A 23,528-nucleotide genomic window follows, 5' to 3' on the forward strand; every position below is an offset into this window, starting at 1 on the left:
GAAAGGTTAAATCTGTCTTTTTAGCAAAATGTATTAATCATTCCAAGAAGACTACACATTGTCACTCTTGCTCTCCTAGGGCCCTGTATATTGCGGTTGGTGGCAACACTGGATTTCCATTGTGTCATCTATTCTTGTCATCCATCCTGATTCGCATGTTCAAAATATCTGCGGTTTGCTCTCTTTCTGCGTTTATTATGTTTTTTGTATGGATTTCTAAGGCAATATTTACCTTTTTACACTTTAGAAAGTTTTCTATCTACTAACTAGTTGTTCTTTTCAATTACTTGGGGACCAAAAAAGTATGGGTTTGGGGGGTTCATTCTTTGATTCAAAGTACTGGCTAGCTAATCTATGTAAGAAATTCGTAGGTTTTGTGGCAAAGGTCAAATCAAAATGTCGGGATGGGGGATGAACGGGGAGATTTTAATAAAACAATGTCGAGGGCATAATGGGATGGTGATCGGTGATAATAAAACAGGTAGAAAGTTTAAGAAATTAGGAATGAATAGCTTAAAACGCCCACAAAATATCAAAAAGAAGAACAAAGGGAATGCCGAGGTAGGTCATGATAATCTAAGCGCCGTTCAAGGGAACATTGGTTGGCATGGGTAAAAGGCTTTGACCTGCTTAGTTGCTTCCGCCAGCCATGATTGCGTTATAGTAACGTCGGCTGACTTCCGCAGTGTGAGTACGTCGAGCATCCCTAGTCAATGGGAGATTGAGGATGGTGGAAGACTCGATATTCTGATGCATGTGTTAGCTGTAGTTCGTTGATAATGTATCTTGGGGCGCGCTAATACTTACGTTTCCAACATCTCTTGTGGCCCATCCCGCAACCAAACGGCTCATTTCCCTGAAAGCGATTCGCTCATATAAGCTTGAAGTAGCTGACTTTTCGACTTTCCCGCCAAGATGGGCAAGTGCCTTAAGCAATCGCTTTAACGGAGTTGGGTCTCTCCATCCTCCCTTTGCATTCACCAGCTGGAGGAAATCCTGGTAGACAGCACCACCATCCGCCCAGTCTCTAACCCTCCTTTCTGGGTTTTCACCAAATCCATTAAGTAGGGAAGCAAGCGTATCATAGTCTCTTTCGATAACTGCCTTGGGAGCAACAATGCGGTAAAAGGTTCCGTGGGCCTCGTTCCAGTGTTTGGCATGAATGAGACACTCCACTTCGCTAGCAATATCACCAACAGCTCGGGCATGTAGCGCCTTGGAAATCCAAAGCCAAGCTGGTGGAATCTGAAGCTCCACAGTAAGATATGTCCATAGAGAGCTTGGGGTTCCATTTTCAGCTGTGGGAGAAGGAATCAAGGAAGCAAAACGGCTTAAAATCTCCTTAACACTCCGCTCCCGGTCTGCAGGGCGAGAGAGGTGCAAGAGAACAAACAGAGCAGGCGCATATTGCTCGGCAGAAGTAAGCTCCCAGGCGAGATCCCACGCAAGTTGGTCTGCTCGAGACTGGTCAACAGCAAGAGCATCATAATGCCCCACCACCTTAGATAGCTGATGGAATAGTTGGAATGACAGACGATTGAACAGCATGTGGCCAGAGACTGCGATTGGGGTTATGGCGGCTGGCATTTGAACTGGAGCGATTTCTGGGTGAGTGCCATTGTTGACGGCAAGGGTATATGTTTTCAGCAAAACCCAGAAGGGAGACTCGCGGCCAAGAGCGTCGTCAGTTGTCTTTCCATCTGAGGCATTAGTGATCACATTCAGTGGATGCTGAGGTTCACCTTCGTGATATAAATCATGATGAAATAAGGTTACAGCGTCCTCAATTGGATCATCGTCTGAAATTCCATACCACAGCCGGAGGCCAAATGCCTGGAACCAATCGAGTTCAAAACGGTCCGAAAGATTGAAAGTTGAGATTCGTTCTTCTGGGGGGCCGCTTGGTTTTCCTTCACTGCGTAGGCAGTTTCCTGCAAGCAGCTCGTAAATGGCCCGGATGGGTTCACTAATCTCACAAGAGATACCACCCTTGCGCCACGACTCAATCTGGTCTTGCATAGCGTTTCTAGTACCTTCATCACGACCTATCTGCGAAACAAGTGATGACAAATGCGGGTTTCCAGAATCAATAAGTACCTTGCATGCTTCTTCAATACGGTGGGAGCACAGGTAGGAAAAGGCACGTTCTTCGGGTGTTTTGAGGCCTTCAGTTCCGTTTGGGCGATGAGTACGGATGATCGTTTCCCACAGCCGGCCAAGGCGGTCTTTCTTGATTCGATGTTGGTATTTATCAAGGAGTCCAGCAGGAACACCATCGGAAATGTCATCCTCCAAATCATCATTGAACAAAATGTTAGCCAATTGCCACAGCCATCTCTCACTGTCTGCCTCTTTGGTAGTGTCAGTAACAGCTTGGGCTAAGGCTCCAAAATTAGGAAGGGCCAAAGAGGCGAAAGGCACATTGTCGATTAGGCGAACAATTGATTGTGTTTTCTGCAATTGTAAGGGATTTTGGGCCTTCAAACAGAACTCTAAGTCAGTAAGCTGGAAAACGCTTAACCTGAGGAGAAAAAGGACGTACCTCTGCAGTCTCATGATCAAATTTGCTGGCGTTCACCAATTTCTTCTCTCCATAAAGAGGAACTTCGGGTTTATTGTTTGGAAGCAGAACCTCATCAAGTACACCCCATCGTGCCTTGGTAGAATTATGGAATGAAGCCTCAATTTCTGCCATTTCACCTGGCTTTCCCGCAAAAGTCTTGGGTTTCTTTGGATAAGGCCACTATAGAAAAAAGTTTTAGTATGGTTTCATCTTCATTCTTGCTAAATACACAGCAGATTATGTAAAACGCGATTAAAATACATATTGGGGCCACATGGTATAAAAAGCAATTGGGGGCTATTTGAATAAAATGTTGAACTGGGAGGGAGTCAAACCTCTAATCCACTCTTGGCTTTCAATGATTGAGCAGGAGCAGGAGACGCTCCTTGCCGTTTGGGTTGTCGGAATAAAGAGTTCATAAGGTCGATACTGGTAGTGAACTGCGTTGGACGTTCCTCGGTTCGTTTCGATGCTGCAGTTGGACTATCATCCTCGTCTCTATCCAAAAAAGCTCTATCTTGAGCTTCTCGAAGTGCCTGTCTGTCTTGCTTTCGTGGACTGATAGTTCGTTGAAGTTGTTCAGCCCAGTTACCGTTAAGGTTGAGATCTGCGGACTTAGTGGGAGTGCCAAATCGAGGCATGGATTGAAACAAGTTATTCTTCTTCAAGGGGCTAGTCAAGGTGAGCTCCACGGTTTGGTCAGGGATTGGGAAGGAACCAGCCATTTCCATATCCTCGTCCCTGTCCGATTCAAGTTCTGATGCTGAAGGTGACATGCTTTCCAGCTGTCCTTCACTTTCATTAGTAACTGAACCCGCGGAGCCGTCCTCTAAAAAAGAATCCTGGTCGGTTTCGTCTTCGTATTCCATGTCTTCCTGTACTGCTTGCATTCCATTTGGCGCCTGGCGAGCGAATGTCCCTGGAACGGGTTTCTTTTTCTTAAATTCAAAAGTATCGTCTTCCACACCGCTAACAGAATCGCCAAAAAGAGAGCCCTCGATACTCATTGAGGTATCAAAATTGCGCATTCCGGACGACTGTGTAGGGGTCTGATCATTTGAAGCGACAGAGTCAGGAGCAGTGCTTAAAGTGCTTCGATCAAAGCTCTCACCTTCATCCTCGTCATCATCATAGTCAAGCCCATATGTCGTAAAGTGAGGGACAGTGAAGATCCAGGTACCGGTCTCCTTCTCGTAGTCAATGAATTCTGTGTTCGTAACCTCCTTGAGGCGTTTGATGTGCTTCTCGAATGTTGGTCCGGATGTGAATGGCGATGGGCTTCTCTTGTCTCTACCACGAGGCCAGGAGTTCTCAATGCGAAGAGTAGATGGCATGTTCAAGCCCTTGCCGCGAGCAGGCTTAGTGGCCTCGTCCGGGTAAACGGTAATAGAGCGGATGGTGATCTTGGCAATTTTGTCAAAGATGTCATCAAGATTGACAGTGGTCAAGTCGACTGGTCTGTCAAAGGTAACAGATCCACAACGGACACGGCCAACTGTGAAGTTAGGGACCTGTTTCAGTTGTTCACGAGACATTTTGCTGAGCTCTGCCCGAGATGGCTTCATCCAGTATTCACCAGGCTTAGGGTCGACGGTTGGAACGATAACGAGTGGCTTATTGGTTGGAGTGGTGAGGGCAACTTGCTCGACATTCTCTGGGACGGTGGCTAGCTCTTTGCCTCTAACCTGTTCCATTTGTGGAGAGGACGATGCGCTCGAACCTCCGTTAGGGAGCTCAGTGCTCTTGGGTGCTGCCGTTGGAGTCGAATTGGCAGAAGACTGTTTACGAGCAGATCTCAAGAATCCAAGTTCTTCGGGAGTAGGCTCAGAAGTATCAGATTCAACACGGATAATGGCCCCGTTGGTCTTGTCAGCAGAGTCGCCTGGGGCAACAGCATCATCAAAGCTGACTTTCTTCTTGAGTTTGCTGGATGGCGGTGCACTCTCATCGCCATTGGTCAAGGCCGAACGGGAAAACAAATCAGTACGCAGATTGCGGTCAATGGTCAAGCGCTTCAGGCTTCCGCTTTGTCTGGAATTGCCAGCAGAGAAAGCTCCCGGGGAAAGGACGCTGTCAGTCTCCGGGTCCCAAGTCTTTCGGAGGCTGCTACTGCCTGTCAAACTTTTGCCAAAACTCCTTCCAAGGCTGCCACCGCTTCTCAGACTTCCTCCAAAGATACTGCTATTCCCAGATGTGCTTGCAGCACTGGAAGTAGAGTAGCTAAATCCATAGCCTTGACGAGTGGGAGGAGTAACCAGGCGGTTTGCTGCAAGTGGAGATATTTTATACATGGGCAGTGGCGTGCGCTGCTTTTGTTTGATGCTGGCAGATAGGGGGGTGGCTAGTGGGCCTGGGGATGGGGCGTTGGGCGCAGGGAGGCCAGAGAAGATAGACTGGCTGCCATATGGGTTGCCATCAAGGAGAGATGCCTGGAACCCAGAGGGCGATGGTTGTTGCTGTTGCGGCTGCTGTTGGGATTGGCCAAATAGGCTGCTTCCACCAGTCCCCAATCCGCCAGTCTGCTGTTGCTGTTGCTGGGTGTTTTGAGCCGTGCTGCCAAGGCCAAAAATGCTTGAGGATGTAGGGGCAGCATTGTTTCCTCCGAACAATGAAGAACCTTGGGCAGGCGTCGTGCCAAACAAACTACCCGTCTTCTGTTGCGTGTTTCCAAACAGCGAATTGGTCTGCTGCGCAGGTTGAGAAGTACCCAGTCCAAATCCGGTGGTGCCTGTCGTAGTAGTGTTAGTACCGAGACCGCCACCAAACAGACCTCCAGGCTTTTGCTGCTGCTGCTGATTTTGCTGGGTATTGCCGAAAAGGCCGCCACCGGTACTGGTTTGCTGGTTCTGCTGGCCAAAGATCGATGATCCTTGTTGCTGGTTATTGTTGCCGAACAAGGAGTTACCAGTCCCGGAAGTAGCGGTGGTGTTTCCAAAAAGGCCTCCACCGGTTTGCTGCTGTTGCGGTTGGGTTTGACCAAAGCCTCCGAATGCTGGCTTGCTTTGGTTTTGGTTCTGGCCGAATGTGCCAAATGTGTTGCTTCCCTGCTGGCCAAAAGTGGTTGAGGTTGTATTACCGCCGAACGGCGAAGCGTTAGTTGTATTCGTCTGTGTACCGAAGCCCGTTCCTAGAGTTGGGGTAGCGGTAGTACCAAAGCCGGTGGTCTTTTGTTGGGTATTGCCGAACAAGCCGCCGCCAGTGTTACCTCCTCCGAAGGCATTGGTAGTCGATGTTCCAAACCCTCCAGTAGTTCCGGAGGTTCCAAAGCCTGTGGTAGGTGTGGAATTGGCTTGACCGAAGATACCGGTGGCTGGTTTTGTTGCTCCGAACAATGGGTTAGAGGAAGTATTTGAGCCGAAACCAGTGCTCTGTGTCTGATTTTGGGTCCCAAAACCAGAAGTAGCTGTGGTTGTTCCACCAAATGGAGATGAACTGGCGGCTGTAGTACCGAAACCGCTAGACCCTTGTCCAAATCCAGAGAAGGAGCCAAACGCGCCTGGCTGGCCGCTAGCGTTCCCATATCGTCTTCCTTGCTCATAATCGGCGACTCGTAATTCCTATGTAGGGTTAGCCATCATATTGCTACATATTCAAATGCACTTAAGAGATACTTACCTCGAATGAGTATTTTTGATACGGCGTCATAAAGCTTATGCTCTGATAATTGCTGGTGTTTGAGGAACCAGGGTCCTTTTCGGTAAATGGGCTGAATGTTGGGTTGGCAGTACCTTGAGAGGGAGGCACTTCACCAGCCAGAGCAGTTCCGCTGCCACCGAATCCTGAGGCAGTGGTAGCACCTCCAAAGCCCGTCCCCGTGTTGGTAGCTGGGCTGGAAGTAGAAGTGCCTCCGAATATGCTTCCGGTTTGATTACCCGTTGATCCAAATCCGCCAGATGGCTTGCTACCGAAAATTCCACCACCTGTTCCAGTGTTGGAGGTTGAGCCAAAACCACTAGTACCGGTTCCAAAACCGGATGAGCCGAACGCAGAGGTTTGGGTGTTTGAGCCGAATCCGCCGCCAGTAGTGGTGTTAGTGGAGCCGAATGGTCGATTTTGACCCCCGAACAATGAGTTCGATGTATTGGTATTGGACCCAAATCCTAAAAGTCATGAACGATTAGCACATCTGCATATGGCAGGTTATTCAACATGCATAAGAAAGCTGGAAGAAAAAAAATCTTTAGGTCCATTGGCCGCGCAAGCTCATATATGATAATAGGAGATATCAATGCCGTATCTCGGGGTTATCTGGTAGTATTTAACCGAGATTTTGGAATCAGAATTGTGAGCCACGCGACACTGGAGGGCGCATATACGACCAGCTGCCTTGGATCCGCGAATAGACAGAAAAGAAATTTTTGCATCAAGAATTGGATCGTTTGAGGAAATATCCGCCCCGAGAAAGAAATGTCGAGATAGCCAAATTTCAACCATTCCCTTTTGTTGTTTTAAAAAAGCGACAACTATAAAACAAGGTCTGCGTTGACGTACCTCCTCCAGTCCCGAATCCACCGGAAGAGCTTCCGAATGTATTACCGGTATTTGAGGTATTTCCAAAGAGAGGGGTCGATCCAAAACCTAAATGTACCAAAGAAAAAGAGGGAAAGGCAGAAGTTCTTGGTCAGAGGAGGGTTGTTCTCTTTCTTTTATGCCCGCGTGGTGTCGATATTGTTCCCAGCAGAGTTTGTTCCAGAGTCGCAGCTTTTATTCATCGTTTGCGCCTTTCTGTCTTCTTTTATGTCTCCTTTTATGAATTCTGGCGTGGCAGTTTTTGTAGAGAAGATTCTCGTGGCCCGATGAAAATGCATCTCCTCGTTTCAAGCTCATAGTGGAAACAACACGAACCATAAAAACAATCAAGTAAGGAATCACAAAAGGGGAAAGGGGAAGGGTATCATAGAGAAAAACATAGAAGGCCTACCAGTGTTTCCAGAAGTGTTTCCGAACCCAGTTGATCCGAATCCAGTATTCTGTTGCTGATTGTTATTGGAGCCAAAGCCTCCAAAGGAGGAGCCCGTTCCGAATCCCGACATCGCGTCCCGCGTTGTTAAGACTTCTGGCAAAGCGAAACAGGATTATCGAGCCATGAACAAGCAGATGTCGAAAACGCGAACGAAGCCTAGGAGGAGGCGAGGTAGAGTAAGTGGTGGTTGGAGCCGTCGACTTGCTGCGAGGTTGGGCTGGGAGGTCGCGACGTGAAAAGGTTAAACAAAAAGAGCTTGCGAAACCGACAAGAAGCTAGCCAAACGGGTTTTCTTCCACAGATATGAGCAACTTATCTGCTTTCCCGTGCTTTAGAAGTAGAAACAGAGAAAAGAAAAGGTGTTTAGACAGCGAGCGCTGAGAAAACGCGGATGTTGCTGCTCTTAAGAAAAAAAAGTTGAGGTTCGAAGAGTCGAATGTTAGCCCAAAGGGGAGTGTTGGTCAGGTGATGCGATTAGTCATGCTGTTGCCTAACAAAACTTTAATACGGGCCGCGGTTAGCCCCATCCGAATCGAGTAAAGCGCCGTGTCGCCGCATCCAGGCTGCTATGACATGCAATTCAACAATACATCATACATCCTTATTTATTCTTCCTTCATTTTTCTATCTCGCAGTGCTCTCCTCTACTTAGCCCAGGTGCGTTGTTTGCATATTCATCTCATTGTTGTACACTAGATCATATAGGGTTGACTAATTCTTCTTTCTTAGGGCTCTTAAGTAGAGTAATTTTAGAATCGCTCCCTTCCGCAGAGTGCCCGCGCTCCAAGTCCTCAATCCATTCTTTAGAGTAACTCTCCCACTGGGAAATAAGGGCCACAAGCTCCTCCTGTTCTCTTTTATACCCCCTATATTCTATCGACTTAATAGCAAGCTCGTGATCCATCGTCACTCGTGTCTCCCTCACTCTCCTTAGCTGTCGAAAGGTATCCAAGAAGGAAGGCATGACGATATAGGCCGTTCGACAACTATACCAGTATGCGATGCCAAGCACCTCAACATGGAGCTTGATATTGCGGTCGCGAAGTTGTGTTGCAATAAGCTTAGTGTTGTTAAGGGTTGCTTCATGTCTATCAGCGACACGCAACTGGATGTGAAATTGTTTGAAGTATTGCCAGGACCCAGGTTTCACCGATAGGCAGTTCCTTCCCAGAATACACACAGTGCCTTCGTATAAAAAGACCTTGCATACGAGATTTCGATAGAGGATATCAGTTGCCTCCCTGAAAATTTGGCGGTTTAGTTGCGCTATTTTCAGAAAACTGTAATATGTGTAGAATTGAACATATTGGCTCTGATAATCATCAAGGATATATGAGAAGATCTGCTGGCGAAGCTCGGTGGGTAGACGCAGTATGTAGCATGGCAGAGAATAATCCGCGTGTTTGATACAAAGTTGCCGTCTTTCGGACCAGGGAATCTTTTTGAGGCACTTGCGATCATCCTTGAGCCTTGCCTGACAAGAGGTTATCGCCTGTCCGAGTTTTCGATGAGCCCAGCAGAGTGGGAGTTTGTGCAAAGTTCGTGCGGTGGACGCTCGGTTTTTGCATGCACCGAAGGAATGTGTCAGAGCGGAACACGGGGGAGGTATTTTCTTCTGTCCAGGTATGCTATTTAGGCGTTGTTTGCTTCGGGGTATGCAGGAACGTGCCATTTTTGGATATTTATCCCTATATGAGAGCCTTGATGAGATACTCTGGGGGAGGGTGGATGTTAAGACAGGCATAGTATAAAAGAGCGCGTCTTTAAGCGTCTTTAAGGGGGAGACACGCTTCGACAAGGCGGGTAGTTCATAAATGACAAGCTAGTTATTTAAAATATCTGTAGTATTATTGGCTGAATAATCGTCGGCCTAGACCTCCTTTGAGTGTCCTGAGACCTTCAAATGGACTGAGACTGATGATGGCGATGGACACAATCTTGATGGAAAGCGGTTGCACATCACACGGAGGTACAAAGTCGATATTAAACATTGAATATGGGCTGGCAGACACCAACCAAACTTGATATTCCTGGATAACTAAATCTTGCTCAAGCTAATGGAAAGGTAGTACGGCTGCCTATATATAGGTTTGAAAAGTCCAGCAGCGCAAGAAAAGACAATACCCACCGCAACTCTAGGAAGAAGTTTAATTCTTCTTTGTCGCCTCGAACATCTCGATGATTTTGGGGACTACAGTTGGATCCGAAAGCTAAAGACATCATTAGCCACCAGTCATCGGTAAACCGAAAGCCTATGGAAGCCTAGAAAGTTACTTACCGTCGAAATATCACCCAAGCTGTCGGCCTCACCGCTCAGGATCTTCCTGAGGATACGGCGCATGATCTTTCCGCTGCGAGTCTTGGGCAGGTCTTCAACGACAAAGACGGCCTTAGGAGCTGCAAATGGTCCAATAGACTTTCGAACCTGCAATACCAGCTCCTTGCGGATCTCCTCGCCAATTTCATTGCCTGTTTTGAGAGCGACAAAGGCGTTGACGGCCTGACCGGTGAGTTCGTCGTGTACACCAACGACGGCAGCCTCAGCAACCGCAGCTACATATATATGTCAGCCTTCTTTTTTTATACCATTTTACTCCATGTAAATGGCAGCCTTACAGTGTGTGATAAGAGCAGCTTCTATTTCGGCGGTTGAGAGACGATGACCGGAAACGTTCACGACGTCGTCTACTCTGCCTCTGATCCAGTAGTATCCATCGTGGTCTCGGCCGGCACCGTCTCCAGTGAACTATTCCTGTGATCAGTATGGAACGAAACACGTCTTTGGGTTTTGCTTATTTATGTTACTCACGTAAAATCCTGGGTAGACGTTGAAGTACGTGTCCATGTATCGTTTGTGAGCACCCCATACTGTGCGGGCCATGCTGGGCCACGGTTGCTTAAAGGCTAGCACACCCTCTACATCGTTACCCTTCAACTCTTCACCAGTAACTGGGTCAACGATGGCTGGCTCAATGCCGAAGAATGGCAAAGAAGCGCTTCCTGGCTTGGTAGGCGTGATTCCACCTAGGGGTGTAATGACATGGGAGCCAGTCTCAGTTTGCCAGTATGTCTGCATTATCACTGTCAGACATCTCATATGTTACAGAAAAATATGAGAAGCAGTACTTACGTCAATAACTTGGGACTTCTTCTTTCCCACAACTTCATAATACCATTTCCAGATCTCAGCTGCGATCGGTTCACCAACACTTCCCAATACTCGAAGATCCTTCATCTCATGGTGAATGTGTTGGTCACCAGCACGCTTGAGAAGTCTCAGGGCGGTTGGGGCAACGTAGAACTGCGTGACCTTGTTCTTCTCAATAACATCCCAGTATCTTGAGAAGTTTGGATAGGCTGGAGTACTCTCAAAAACCACGGTGGTAGCACCTAGAAGCAGTGGGGCATAGACAACATATGTGTGACCGGTAATCCAACCAACGTCTCCACCGCAGAAGAATCGGTCTTCCTCGTGGATGTCAAAGACGTATTTTCCAGTTGCAGCAGCGCCAACGAGGTACCCAGCAGTGGTGTGCATCAAACCTTTGGGCTTTCCCGTCGAGCCTGAAGTGTATAGGAGGAAAAGAGGGTCTTCCGAATCCATGGACTCCGGGGCAATATAGCTGGGGTACTTCTCGACCTCCTCGTGCCACCAGAAATCGCGTCCCTGTGTCCATGGAACTTCTGTTCCCGTCCTCTTGAAAACGAGGCAGCTGGTTACTCCCGGGCACTGCTTCAAAGCTTCATCAACGATCTTCTTGGTCCCAATGACTTTTCCTCCTCGCTTGCCCTCGTCAGACGTAATGACAAATTTGGAGTTGGCATCATTGATACGGTCACGGAGCGAATCGGACGAGAAGCCAGCAAAAACAACGGAGTGTACAGCACCAATGCGGGAACAGGCAAGGAAAGCAACCAGTGCTTCCGGAATCATGGGCAAATAGATAGCTACCGTATCTCCCTTCTTCACTCCATGCTGCTTCAAAGTCCATGCAAGACTCGAAACTTGTCTGAGCAGCTCGCCATAGGTGATGCTACGGCCTTCACCTGGCTCATCAGCTTCGTAGATGATAGCAACCTTGTCCGGGTTCTTGAGCGCATGACGGTCGACGCAGTTGTATGAGGCATTCAGTTTTCCGCCAACAAACCAGGCATTATCACCTCCCTTTAAGGAGCCAATATGCGTTGTGGTAAAGTCCCTTTCAAAAGCCACTAGCTCTCGCGCCAGCCGTGCCCAGAAGGTATCCGGGCTCTTGATAGACTCTTCATAGAGAGTCTTGTATTCCTCAAAGTCCTTCAGGTACGTTTTGGTCGAGTGTTCGTAGTACTCCTTGGGCACGGAAATGGTCTCGATGTTGTGGGCTTCCACGACCTATGCGCCAGTTAGATGCGCCGCCTTTTCTTCATTCTCCTTCTTCTATAACGCAGAAGTGAACGTACCACCGGAACCTTAGTAGCGTCTGCCTCTCCCATGGTCGTCGTTTCAATTTAGGCTGGCGTGCACAACGTTGTATACAAATCGCGGGGTAGCGGGGTGTAGCTATCAAGATACGAACACAAGGCCTCCCGCGGTGCGACAAATCCTTCAGGAGGGAGAGAAAAAGAGAAGGACGAAAGGAGGCGGGAGATGATCGGTATATAAAAGGGACGAGGACGAACAGACTTCAGGAAAGATGGGTCGGCTTCCCCAAAGTTGAGTTTACCATACCCGAATTTCCGTCCTGACTTTACCATCTAACTCGTTAACTAGCATCTTCACGTCAAAACTGAGCCAGCCACATTAACTACCTAGAGTCACACACGGCAGCGCCAGGGTCGCTCAGGTCAGGGATCCCACGCCGCGTATCTTCTCCATCGTCCTGATTTGGCACCCGTTGTCACCCCCTGAAGCCGGTCCATCGAGATGCGGTTCCTCTAGTTACTCTTCGGCATCAGCTAACCGATCAACTAACCAGTTAACTATGCGGAGGCTCTCCATTCAACCGAACCACCAGGCGGAATCACTATAATTAATTCGGTTATAACCACGGCCTTTTACTGGCTACAGCGAGGACACGGAAGCCCGAGGTCAGAAGATGATCGGGGAGGCGCCGGGATAGTTACGGTTGAGGCCCCCTTGCTGCAGTGACACAGGCAAGCCACCGAGGGGCCAGGTAGCAACACAGCATGCAGCAGGGTTACATAGTTACATGCCTGTTCAATATGCTGTTCAGCTATCTGTGTTCCCTGTCCTAACGACATCAGTATAAGAGGTATAACTACTACACAGCGACGGAGCATGTGTAGAAGCATAGGACAAGTGTTGGGACCTCCAGCACGACTGCTACCCTGTTACTCTACCACACGTACAGCTGCAAATGCCTGTTTGGTTTTTGGCTGCCCGTTGTTGCAACCAACCAGCTATTTTAGTTAAGTATCAACACCCGATAGCCCTCTCCTTATACACGATATTTGCACACGCAAAGTCTGCCGAGACAAGAGCCCGTGACGCGTTATGTTAACACCGAAAAACGAGACATCTTAGTTCTATAGACTAGTTAAGTATTGGAATCAGCCAAAAGGCTTCGATCACTACCTTAACTGGTTAACAGACCAATCACGGCGTAGTTATCGACGGTACTAAAATGAATAAAACCACTTGATATATCGCCATCTTCAAGCTTTCTTGGCGACAGCTTTGGCCCTTTTGAGGCGGGTTTTCCATAAGGGCTGTCATACCGGAAATCTTTTCACAGGAAAAGTTGCCATCGAGCATCGTTCATCATATATGTCATAAGTCAATCAGTCATAGGCTCTATGCGCCGATGACCCTATTTTCTAATCCTATTCCGTTTTGGCCTTTCCCCAGTTGTTCATGCATAGGGACCCGATGCCCAGAATAAAGATCATTATCTTGCCATCCCTTAAAATGTCGGAGAGCACTCGTTTGCCTGTCTTAAGCATCCCGATGACACCATTACCGGCCCCGTTCCCATCATTATTCATAAATATCTCCCGCGTTCCGACAAGTAGCAGCTCGCCCATGACCAGGATAAGAAACGGGTTCTGCACGGTTGCGGGCGGTGGTAACCGTTCACCCCCTCCATAAATGTTAATAGTTGATTGCAGGAGCATCAAAAAGTATAAGCTTGTGGCCGTTGCAAAGATGATGTGAGCGATTTTCCATATCGAATTGTTCCGTTGGGCAGAAGCTGAAGCGGGCCCGGCTTTGGCCTGCAGGAATAAGTTGGCCATGGAAGGGGAGATTCCAAGGGCGGAGGCTAAGTCGTTGGGGGAGAGCTCTGGAGCATCACCGGCCGTGGGTTGAAAGGAAGGGGTCCCCCCTGGGGTCGTCATGCCAGCTCCAGGTGGAGGCATACCAAATAGGTTGCTAAGTAGTTTTGTGGTTGGATCCGCGTTGTCTGCTGTCGAAGGCGGTGGCTGTTGAGCTCGAAGGAGAGCCCTGATATACTCTTCTTGCTCCTTGATGGTCTGTGGAGAGCTATCTCCGGTATTCGGGGGCATCCCTAATCCAGCAGTAGTTCCCAGTGTTGACTGTTGCCGTGGCGGTGATTGCGCCGGAGGTGATGCATATCTTGGAGGGCTTGGAGTGTTTCTAGCAGACGGGGAATCCTCATGGACTGTGAACGTCACTGTCAGCAAATGTCTGAAGGACATGATCGACCTGAGTGTTACATACATGACATTGAACGGCCACTTAAACCCGTTATCTTGTCTAATCGTGCAGTTCCAGTGGCCGCTATCTTCGCTGCTCGCTTCTCCCGCCTTAGGCGAGCAGCACGCTGAGTCTTCGTCTCCTCTACCTCAGCCATCATAAGTCTTCTTCTCTGTCTTTATCTCTATCGAGTGTGAGGCTCGCTCCAAGCTCGCCTTTTCTTATATTTGCTGTGAGTGACGTTAGGGCTGGACCTCACCAAAAATTCTATCACGTGACAAATAACCGCCGGTTCGGATTAAAATGATTCCGTTAACCATTTGAGCCGCCAGGCGCGATACAGTTAAACGTTGATAGCAGAAGAACGGAAAAGGGGGATATCTTCACATGGAAAATAACCCGATAAGAAACGTTTTACTGATCTCAATAGTATATAGCTCCGATATAACATCATCTAAGATGTACCGCCACACGCAATCTGATTACAACAATGTCGATCAATCTCACAGGAAGTCTAGTGTGGGAGGGATTACTTCATAGTGCGTATGGACGCGAGGCCTCCCTGCCAGGTTTTGGAGCCAAGTCAGTGGCCTCCTTATTCTGGCCATTTTCTGGATCCGCCAGCTGCGGCACCTACAGTTCTGCCCAGTAATACCAACCCCAGTCGTTTGTCTGACCTATGGATAACACGAAAGGCATTGGCTTGCCACGTATGACGTCAGAGCCCGGGAGTCTTCCATCGAGTATCAATATCAGGGATCTGAATGCCCTTATACCTATATAAGGGCTGCTTAAATGGAGTTGACGAGAAACTGTGCTTTCAGCAGGATCTGTCTATTCTTAAAGGCCTTCCATTGACTCAATTGCTATCGTTCATTGCTTCTGTGTATTTTGAACGAGAAAAGATCGAGGGAAATCTACCTCAAATGATCCATCGAGCACAGGGAATCCTCTTACAATGACGACTCAAAAGAAGCCTGGCGGCTACTGGAGCGAGGCTAATCCGGTCCCGACTGTACAGCAATTCATTGCTGAATTAGATGCTGGAAAGGCAGACCGAGATAAGCAAATTGATGAGGAGGCGCAAAAGAAAAACGCGCCGCCGAAAAAACATCCAGGAACATCTGCTCCTCATAGGAAGCCTGTGCCCAAGTCTAAATCTAAGAGCCGGGTAGTGACTGATCCAACAACTGGCACAGAAGTGGAAATCGACGATGTAGATAAGGAATTTATGAAAGCTGTCAGAGAACCCCAGGTAAGCTTTTACCCCCTTTTGTATCCACGGGTAGCCAAAGAGAAGTTTTTTGGTATACTGACGAGAGCATGGTACTAGTTGTCTGTTCCTAATGCGAACCTTGGGTTGCCAACCGTAAGCATAACTCCTTGGAATATATATATCCAATATCATCCACTCTAACCTGGATTTTAGTCTGTTCAAACCAAACCATCACAATCGCTGGAGGAGTATAAACATAGTCAGGATATAGTATCTCCACCGGAGCCAATTGCGGCTGGAACTACAAGCGATGTGCCCATCCATGGGGAAAGAACCAATATTCTATTCCACCCAACACCTTCAATCAGCTATGAGCCTATGTTCAAAATATTGGAGAAAAGAGCCGGCGTCTTATGCTCAGTTATTTTCGGTTCCATTTTGGTTGCTGGCCGCTTCGCAGGAGGTGAATTGAAATGGATTTTCCCGCTTGCCTGTTGCGTTGCAACAGGCGTATGGTTCTGGACATATGATGTTATCCGTCGAGGCCGGACTTTTGAATGGCATTCCGAAAAGCTTCGTGGACAGACAGTACGTTAAACCCACTCTTTATAGAATTCCTTAGTCCTATCTGTCAAAAGGTAGTATTGACACTGTGACTAGGCGACTGCAAATCTCATACCGGAGTCCGCAGAATGGTTGAATTCGTTCGTTGAGATATTTTGGGGCTTGGTCAACCCGGAAATGTTTGCCAGCGTTGCTGATACAATCGAGGATGTTATGCATGCGTCGTTACCGGGCATAATCGAGAATGTCCGGATAGCTGAAATAGACCAAGGATCGAATCCCTTGCGTGTAATCAGCTTGAGATCATTGCCTGATGGCCAGTGTTCAGATTTGATACAAGGGTTGCGCTCTTATAATCGGGAAAACAAAGACGAACAGCAAGCTGCCGCTGAAGAAGAAGGCGGCCAACCTTATAATCTTGAATGCTCATTTGCATACCATGCCAAACCATCTAGCGGAAGCACATCCGCTAAAGCACAAAACATGCATATGATGGTGGTTTTCTACCTTGGAGTAAAGGGGTTATTCGGGGTCCCTTTTCCTATTTTCGTTGAATTGACAGAGCTCGTTGGCACCGTCAGGCTTCGTTTGCAGCTTAGCCCTGAAGCGCCATTTGCGAAGAGTTTGACATTCAGCTTAATGGGGATGCCACATATTCGAGCCGGCTGCACTCCCATGGTCAAACGAGGTATAAACATCTTGAACCTCCCGTTGATATCCAACTTCGTCAACTACGCCATTAAAGCCGCGATGGGCATGTATGTAGCACCAAAGTCAATGTCAATTGATCTTGGCATGATTCTTGGAGGGGATGATATCCAGAAGGATACCAGCGCACTGGGCGTTTTCTGGGTGAGGATCCATCGTGCCAATGGTTTGAGCAAGCAAGACAAGAGAGGTAGCAAAGGTGGTGGCAGCGACCCTTACATTAACCTCTCATTCTCAAAGTATGGGAAGCCAATGTATTGTACAAGAGTTATTTGCGACGATCTCAACCCAGAGTGGGAGGAGTCTGCCGCTCTCCTTGTTACCCCTGAGCTTATCAAGGCCGATGAAAAGCTTAGTGTTGAATTATGGGATTCCGACAGGAGTACTGCCGACGACATCGTCGGTAAGGTCGAGCTGTCTATGCAAAATTTGCTTCAGCACCCTGGAAAAATGTTCCCTATTACTTCTAAGCTTCAGGGTATGGATGCAGGAACTGAGATGCCAGGAGAACTACACTGGGAAGTCGGATACTTCCGCAAGCCACATTTCCGGCACGCTCTTCGTACTGACGGCAAAGATGAAAAGCTTCCCGCGGAATTCAAGGACCATCCCGCTCTCCAAGACGAGAAAGGGAATGTTCCTGAGCCCGTTGATGACGCGGAGGCAGTTACCTGCACCCCGCCCGATCCTCTCTGGCCAAGTGGTATATGCACGGTAGTCATCCACCAGGTTGTTAACCTACAAGTTCAGGATATCAAAGGAACTCTCAAAAACCGTAAAGGTAACGAATATGATGCTGCTAGGTCATATGGAGAGAGTACTGGGGAAGAAGGGAAGCAATTCCCAACTAGCTACTGCACCATCCACTTGAATGATGAACCGGTAAGTAGTAAACTGTCCCACTTGGATGTGATATCAGATAATCTAACGACTGTTGTGTCATAGATATTCCGCACTCGGGCCAAGGCAGTATCTAGTAAACCTATATTCAATGCTGGAACGGAGAAGTTCGTTCGAGATTGGAGATCAGCCATGGTCACTGTCGCCGTCCGTGATCAAAGGAACAGAGAGCATGATCCAATCCTAGGTATTGTGCCTCTCAAGCTTTCAGATATCTTCCAGGCCAGCTCTCAGGTCACTAGATGGTATCCGTTAGATGGAGGTATTGGCTTTGGGCGCATTCGGATTTCTCTTTTGTTCCGAAGTGTCGAGCTTAGGCTCCCACCCCAGCTACTTGGATATGATGTCGGTACCTTCAACATCACATCGAGCAGGATAACATTGAAAAACTGTGCCTCTCGTGGCAAGATGAAGATCAGAACCAGTGGAGTAAATGTTTCGATACCCCGTTCTGCATGGAATCCAGATTCTATAGAAGAAAATGGAGGCTTCTTCGACCTCACATCAGACTTGAAGGAGGAAGTCGTATTGCCTACTAAACACCGTTACCGGTCTGCGATTATTTTCGAGGTTCAACATAGCTCAGGCACCGCCAACGCCCTCGTGTGGCTCCAGAATCTAGTTGACAACGAAGAAACGCCCGTCGACATACCTATCTGGACGGCTAAGAATTCCGCACGACTAGTTCAGAACTACATGACGGAAGAGAACTGGGAAAAAGCAAAGAAAAGTCCTGGGCTGGAGGACCTTGAGATGGTTGGGCGAATGCAGTTCAGCTGCCGCTTCACCCCTGGCTTCCATCTGAGCCATGAGAAGCTTGTCAACAACAATGATTCTAGAGAGGCGTTTGAGACTTGGGAGGCAAGTGTATCTGAAGGCGTACGAGGGGATATTCAATCTGAAGTTCCGCCAACGGTGCAGAGGTTGCATGAGATATCCCTGGTCCAGGAACGGGATATCCTCCGTCAGGCCAACGCCAAACTTCGGAGGCCGAGATCTAAAGATAGCGACATATCTTCAATTGACGATGTTATCCGAAAGTCGATGACGGGAAACGCCAGCTCTCGTATTGAGGGAGATGCATCTCAAGACCTACACGAGACCCAACGCAGGGATCGATCTCGTCCGACAACCGCAGGGAGCGCAAATACAAATACCAATGCAAATGCAAATACCACTGCAAATACAAATTCAAACGGAGCCGTCCCAGGACCCATGATCATGGGTGGGGATGGCATGCCCGAAAACGACAACAACACCCAAAGGGGAGACCACACCAATGGCCCTGCCGCTGAAGATGCTGATAGACCCCTCGGAGATAGTGATGCAGCCAGAGCTGAGGCCACCGGTGGAGCTATGCCTTCTGATCAATATGATCTAGATGACGACTGGGAAAGTAACTACGGCGATGGCAATGGCAACACCAATGGCAGTGACAACAACAACGTGGATGGTGCACTGGTGGAAGGGGTCCTCTCGGAGTCAAGCCACGAAACGACGGAAGAGAGAAGGGAGCGAATTGGCAATAAGGAAAACCGACGAAGCGAATGGCGAAAGCATCGTGGCGTGATGCAATGGCGCCCAGCCCGTAATGCTGCCTTCGTCAAACACGAAGCTACCTTTGCGATGAAGAAGGTGAAGGACAAGTTAATGGGCGACATGACCGGCAGGGAACCAGATATTCGAACCGAAGTTGGCTGAACTGGTTTCGAGTCGGAGATGCTAGGGTCCTCTTTTGCTTCTTTACACCGACTAAGGGTCTTTTTGCTCAGCTCTGCACGTTCCTTAACTTGTTTACGGGGCGTCTGCATGTTATCCCAGATCGATCGTATATCATAATGTATACAAATTTTTCATTTTTCTCTGGTTGGCAGTTCGGCTTAGTGCTATTGCTATCAGCACTAACTGAGTAGGAGTTGTTCATGACCGTTATCAAGTAGAAGTAAATAGATACTCGCGCACGGTCATATACTTTTTTTCAATCTTACGCCTGCGGTCTCTACGCTTGGGATAAACGGTGAACAGACCAAATCCCGATTAGCTGGGAAGCTGGACGGTGAGAGAGAGAGAGAGAGAGAGACGGTTATCAACTTCTCATCCAGCTTGTATACGTCCAAATTCTATAAATAGAATGTCCAGACTTCCCGTCTCGTATTCTCTCCACCGCTCTCGAAAAGATGCCTGCTGACAAGCTAGCCTACCCGAAGAGATGCATCAAAGCGTTAGTTAAGTTAGCTACCTTAGATATTACTATTAAGAAGGAAAAACAGTCTTCTTTGCACAGTAGCGAAGCCCAGTTCTTATTCGCCTACCTAGCAAGACGTCTGTATAGATTTTAGGCACGATGTACATAATTAAGAACACTAGTATACAACGTATATCAGCCTCTGCTTCTAGGATTGTGAAGCAATGCCCTAATCCGTCAACCAAGGGTCTTCGAGAAGCTCCTTAGCCGTAGCTCTCTCTTCAGGCAACCAAGTCAGGGCCCGCCGGATGAATCGTAAGAACATTTCTTGCTCTTTGCCCTCCAACCGAGTCTCGAGGGCTTCCATCGTCCGATTTTCCGGGATGGGTGCAAGATCAAGCCATTTACCTATAAATATAGTTAGCCATTTATATACCGATTTATTGGAGAGAGTAACTAGTTAACTACCATTTTCATCCCAGAAGTCAGCCTTTTTCTCCGGGTTTCTAGCTAAGAACTCAGGTGGTGGTGGGCCAAGTGCAGCGATTAGCTGTGCAAAGTGAGCAGCGTCATATACATCGCCATCTTTGTCTTTTGCTGTAAACAGTAATTTCTTCTCAAGCATGTCCCATGCCTTTGCAGAGGGTTTAGCTAGGGTGATATATTGTTTGGGTGGTCAAAACATACCGTCAAGCCGACACTCCATATATCAATAGGATAGCTCCATCCCCTGTATAGTAATACCTCTGGAGCCCGATACTGGAGAGGCATGACATCGCCAGCATGCGGCCCAGAGCCAATCCTAGCCTCGCCAAAGTCGGCTAGAAGCATTGGGCCTTCTCGTGGCTTTCTTATCCGGGAGAAATATATGGTCCTAGATTCTGACACAAGTTTGCGAGGGGTGGGAGCTTTAAATTCCGCATCCTCTAGAGCTCGCAGGATATTATTATCATACACACCTAACAGCATATTTCCAGAGTGTACATCTATAGCCGTCAGTATACAGCCGTACAAGAAGTCACAAAGGGAACCTACCTGTGTGGACGATATTGGCATGGGTGTGTAGGAAGTCCAGTACCGTGAGAAGCTCAATAATAGCACCCTTCACAAACTCTGGATCAAATCCATTAGGCATGAAGACTAACCTAATGTCACGTAAACTCATTTGTGCAACTTGGTGTACAAGAACCATGTGTTTGCCACCAGGGCCAGTTATCTTAAAGGAGCCAAGTAGTTGGCGAATATTCTCTCGCCCCCGGTGTTTGACTGTCGTATATTTCGAGAGGTGGTCATAAACCGGAAGCTCACGGTGGAACGCAGAGCTATTTACATAGAGCTTGAGCGTAACATACTGATGTTCTCTAGAGATAAAGATCTATTGTTAGCTAGACACCGCTAGTTAAGTGGTTGTACTCCGTAGGCAATATGAATACATAAGATCTCGAGCTAGCCAGACCGTCGATGAGGACCCGAAGCCCAGTCCCCTTCGTCTCCAACGGATGGCATGACTGACTGACTGTCTTTCTATCATCTCAGGCGGAAGAGCTCCTTCAAAACTCACTAAGCGCCGCTAACTAAGACCTGACGGCCCGTTCGGCCCCAGCCACTGGCCAACTATGGCGCTTTCTCTCTCCTTGTCCCCTAAACTTCCTTTTAGGCCTCTCCCTGGGCCTCTCCCTAAATTTTTCTTCTTAAGCCTCTCTCTACTTACTACATTTCCTACTTAAGGTTTTACCGCTCTCCTTTTATTTTCTACCACCTTTAATTTTAGTAGCATGGCCGCTAACTATCGCACGGGCAAAGGCAAGGAGTAATGAAAGAGGTGGATATGGACTCACGGTACTTTAGCTGATACGAGATAGGAATCTGTGCCTAATGAGTACCAAGAAAGTTAGCTATCAACGTCTTTCCGCTCTCTGCTGTCTTTTCTTTTGGCATCTCCATTGACCGTCGGCTGTTATTCGGCCTAAAGAAGGAACTTGAGCCGTCCGTCTGCAAATAACTAAATGACGGCCCACCCAGCACAGACAGTCTGCAATCTGGAGTAGCTGTTATGGAGCATATTTAAAGCCAGTTAAGGCGTTTCAGCCCGTGGCGGCAAATTCTGCTTTGACTCTCAGCCGTTTTTTTTTTTTTTTTTTTTTTTTTGATTCCTAAGGCGATGTTCGATATCTCGATCCCTGGCCTTGCATGGCGTAGGGAGGCGCTTATCTTTAACTAACAGAGACACCTCCCTGTCCCTGTCCCTGCTCGTGTAGCAGAAGGCTGAAACGTTACACTATCACGAGTCAATATCAGTCAGTTGGTCTATTTGCAGCTCTCAGGGCTAGAATCATACTGAAGGAGTAGAAGGATCCTATCTTCTATTCCCAGTAGAAAAGCGAGGCGACCTGGGCTTCGTCTCGGCTAAAAAACAAGTAAGCCCAGTCAGCTCTAGGCCTGATGGTCAGGTCAACCGTATGGAGTAGCTAGCTGCCAAATATATGAGCAACAGCAGGGGGGGTGAAGATGATACAGGCTTCACCTCATGATGGTGTAAAAATTAAACGAAACTGGAGCAGTCAGCACTGAGGCCGCTCGGTTCTTTGGGGAGCATCCGCCAGCCACTCCTCCAGTGTGATCCCTTTACGATTGAGCTCCTCGGCGAACCAGTCAAACGTGTGCTGGCCCAGGGACAGTTTAGCTAAACACTGCGCACTGTGCCATGGCGACCTGGATGACATACACCTCCTCGTAGATGAAGAGACTTGAAGTTAGCAACGGCCCAGGCCGCCGATGCTTAACTAAATAATGACGTCATAGGCTGTTAATATCTATTTGCCTTCTACAAGATATTCACTCGGTCGTTTTGAGGGATGGTATGCGTGTTGGCTTCGCTATTCTGGCATTTCTCCTTATTCAACTCCACCTGCTGCTGTATACTCACTTGTCCACCTCTGTCTATCCGTATGCCACTGTCTTCCAAGTGACTCAGCTAGCCAGTCGATGACTATAAATCTGTGCCTAAACTTGAAAGATCAACTTATTTCTCTTAACAACTAACTGCCTGCCCGCATCATTCTCAAGTCCTATCTCGACCGCCACGATGTTGAACATTCCTCGCTGCCGAGCTGATCACCGCCGCCCAAGTATACTAAGTTACCTGACCAGACAGTTCTTATGGCTATATTGTATCTCACCCCCCACGGACAGAGCGGCAAAATGGGGTTACGACATAGGTAACCAGCTAGTACTATCTCTCTTTCGGTTGAATGGCATATATCCACAGTATGTTCAAAACGTATCCCACCATGAGAAATGGCCCATGAGATGGAGTTTCCTATGGAAAGGCCCATGAAATCGTAGCTAGACAGCTGGAAATGTTCATTGAAGAAGAAGAAATGAAAATGAACCTGCAATACCAAATCATTGGCTTCAGAAGGGCTCGAGCAACTAGCAGCACTTTCGTCAAAGAACCTAGAAAGCACAGACGCGGGTATTGAGTATGATAGCTTCAAGGTGTCATCCAACGACGTTAAAACGCGGTTCAACCCATCTTGCTGTCGAATCTCTTCTGCATGAGAGACTAGGCTGGGTGAAGACCCAATGGCTTTTCGAGTTTATATAGCCATCAGGCGCGCCATCAATATCCTTAGACGACGTCCTCGACAGTTTTCCATAGAATCACAAGTTGATTTACTTAATACGATGACTTAGGCAAACATCACCAACGCACTTTGCAACGGCATTAACGCCGTTTGCGCCGTGATTTCTGGGGGGAAAACGTCGGTCAAC

At 48.0% G+C, this 23,528-nt stretch overlaps 6 protein-coding genes across 6 annotated transcripts; 1 reads left to right on the top strand and 5 right to left on the bottom strand.

The window, feature by feature from the left end:
• Nucleotides 1-630: 630 nt before the first annotated feature.
• Nucleotides 631-7,596, bottom strand: MGYG_06853 (hypothetical protein; the record flags this gene model as incomplete). The annotated part of the gene is made up of 7 exons (XM_003170813.1): nt 631-747; nt 808-2,454; nt 2,543-2,743; nt 2,899-6,120; nt 6,179-6,663; nt 7,055-7,141; nt 7,485-7,596. The coding sequence occupies 7 exons, from the start codon at nt 7,594-7,596 to the stop codon at nt 631-633; spliced, it is 5,871 nt and encodes a 1,956-aa protein (XP_003170861.1).
• A 627-nt stretch (nt 7,597-8,223) lies between these two features.
• Nucleotides 8,224-9,198, bottom strand: MGYG_06854 (hypothetical protein; the record flags this gene model as incomplete). The annotated part of the gene is made up of 1 exon (XM_003170814.1): nt 8,224-9,198. The coding sequence occupies one exon, from the start codon at nt 9,196-9,198 to the stop codon at nt 8,224-8,226; it is 975 nt and encodes a 324-aa protein (XP_003170862.1).
• Nucleotides 9,199-9,673: 475 nt separating this feature from the next.
• MGYG_06855 (acetate--CoA ligase) lies at nt 9,674-11,999 on the bottom strand (the record flags this gene model as incomplete). The annotated part of the gene is made up of 6 exons (XM_003170815.1): nt 9,674-9,736; nt 9,805-10,079; nt 10,143-10,272; nt 10,336-10,596; nt 10,657-11,898; nt 11,967-11,999. 6 exons carry the CDS (start codon nt 11,997-11,999, stop codon nt 9,674-9,676), a joined length of 2,004 nt encoding a protein of 667 aa, XP_003170863.1.
• Nucleotides 12,000-13,349: 1,350 nt separating this feature from the next.
• Nucleotides 13,350-14,338, bottom strand: MGYG_06856 (hypothetical protein; the record flags this gene model as incomplete). The annotated part of the gene is made up of 2 exons (XM_003170816.1): nt 13,350-14,158; nt 14,206-14,338. 2 exons carry the CDS (start codon nt 14,336-14,338, stop codon nt 13,350-13,352), a joined length of 942 nt encoding a protein of 313 aa, XP_003170864.1.
• An 801-nt stretch (nt 14,339-15,139) lies between these two features.
• On the top strand, nt 15,140-19,270 carry MGYG_06857 (meiotically up-regulated 190 protein; the record flags this gene model as incomplete). The annotated part of the gene is made up of 4 exons (XM_003170817.1): nt 15,140-15,436; nt 15,611-15,985; nt 16,058-17,551; nt 17,615-19,270. 4 exons carry the CDS (start codon nt 15,140-15,142, stop codon nt 19,268-19,270), a joined length of 3,822 nt encoding a protein of 1,273 aa, XP_003170865.1.
• Nucleotides 19,271-19,983: 713 nt separating this feature from the next.
• Nucleotides 19,984-21,260, bottom strand: MGYG_06858 (CMGC protein kinase; the record flags this gene model as incomplete). The annotated part of the gene is made up of 5 exons (XM_003170818.1): nt 19,984-20,162; nt 20,220-20,388; nt 20,442-20,740; nt 20,790-21,115; nt 21,211-21,260. 5 exons carry the CDS (start codon nt 21,258-21,260, stop codon nt 19,984-19,986), a joined length of 1,023 nt encoding a protein of 340 aa, XP_003170866.1.
• Between the last annotated feature and the right edge of the window lie 2,268 nt (nt 21,261-23,528).

Source organism: Nannizzia gypsea, genomic scaffold, assembly GCF_000150975.2.
Source record: "Nannizzia gypsea CBS 118893 supercont1.6 genomic scaffold, whole genome shotgun sequence".
NCBI classification, from domain to species: domain Eukaryota; kingdom Fungi; phylum Ascomycota; class Eurotiomycetes; order Onygenales; family Arthrodermataceae; genus Nannizzia; species Nannizzia gypsea.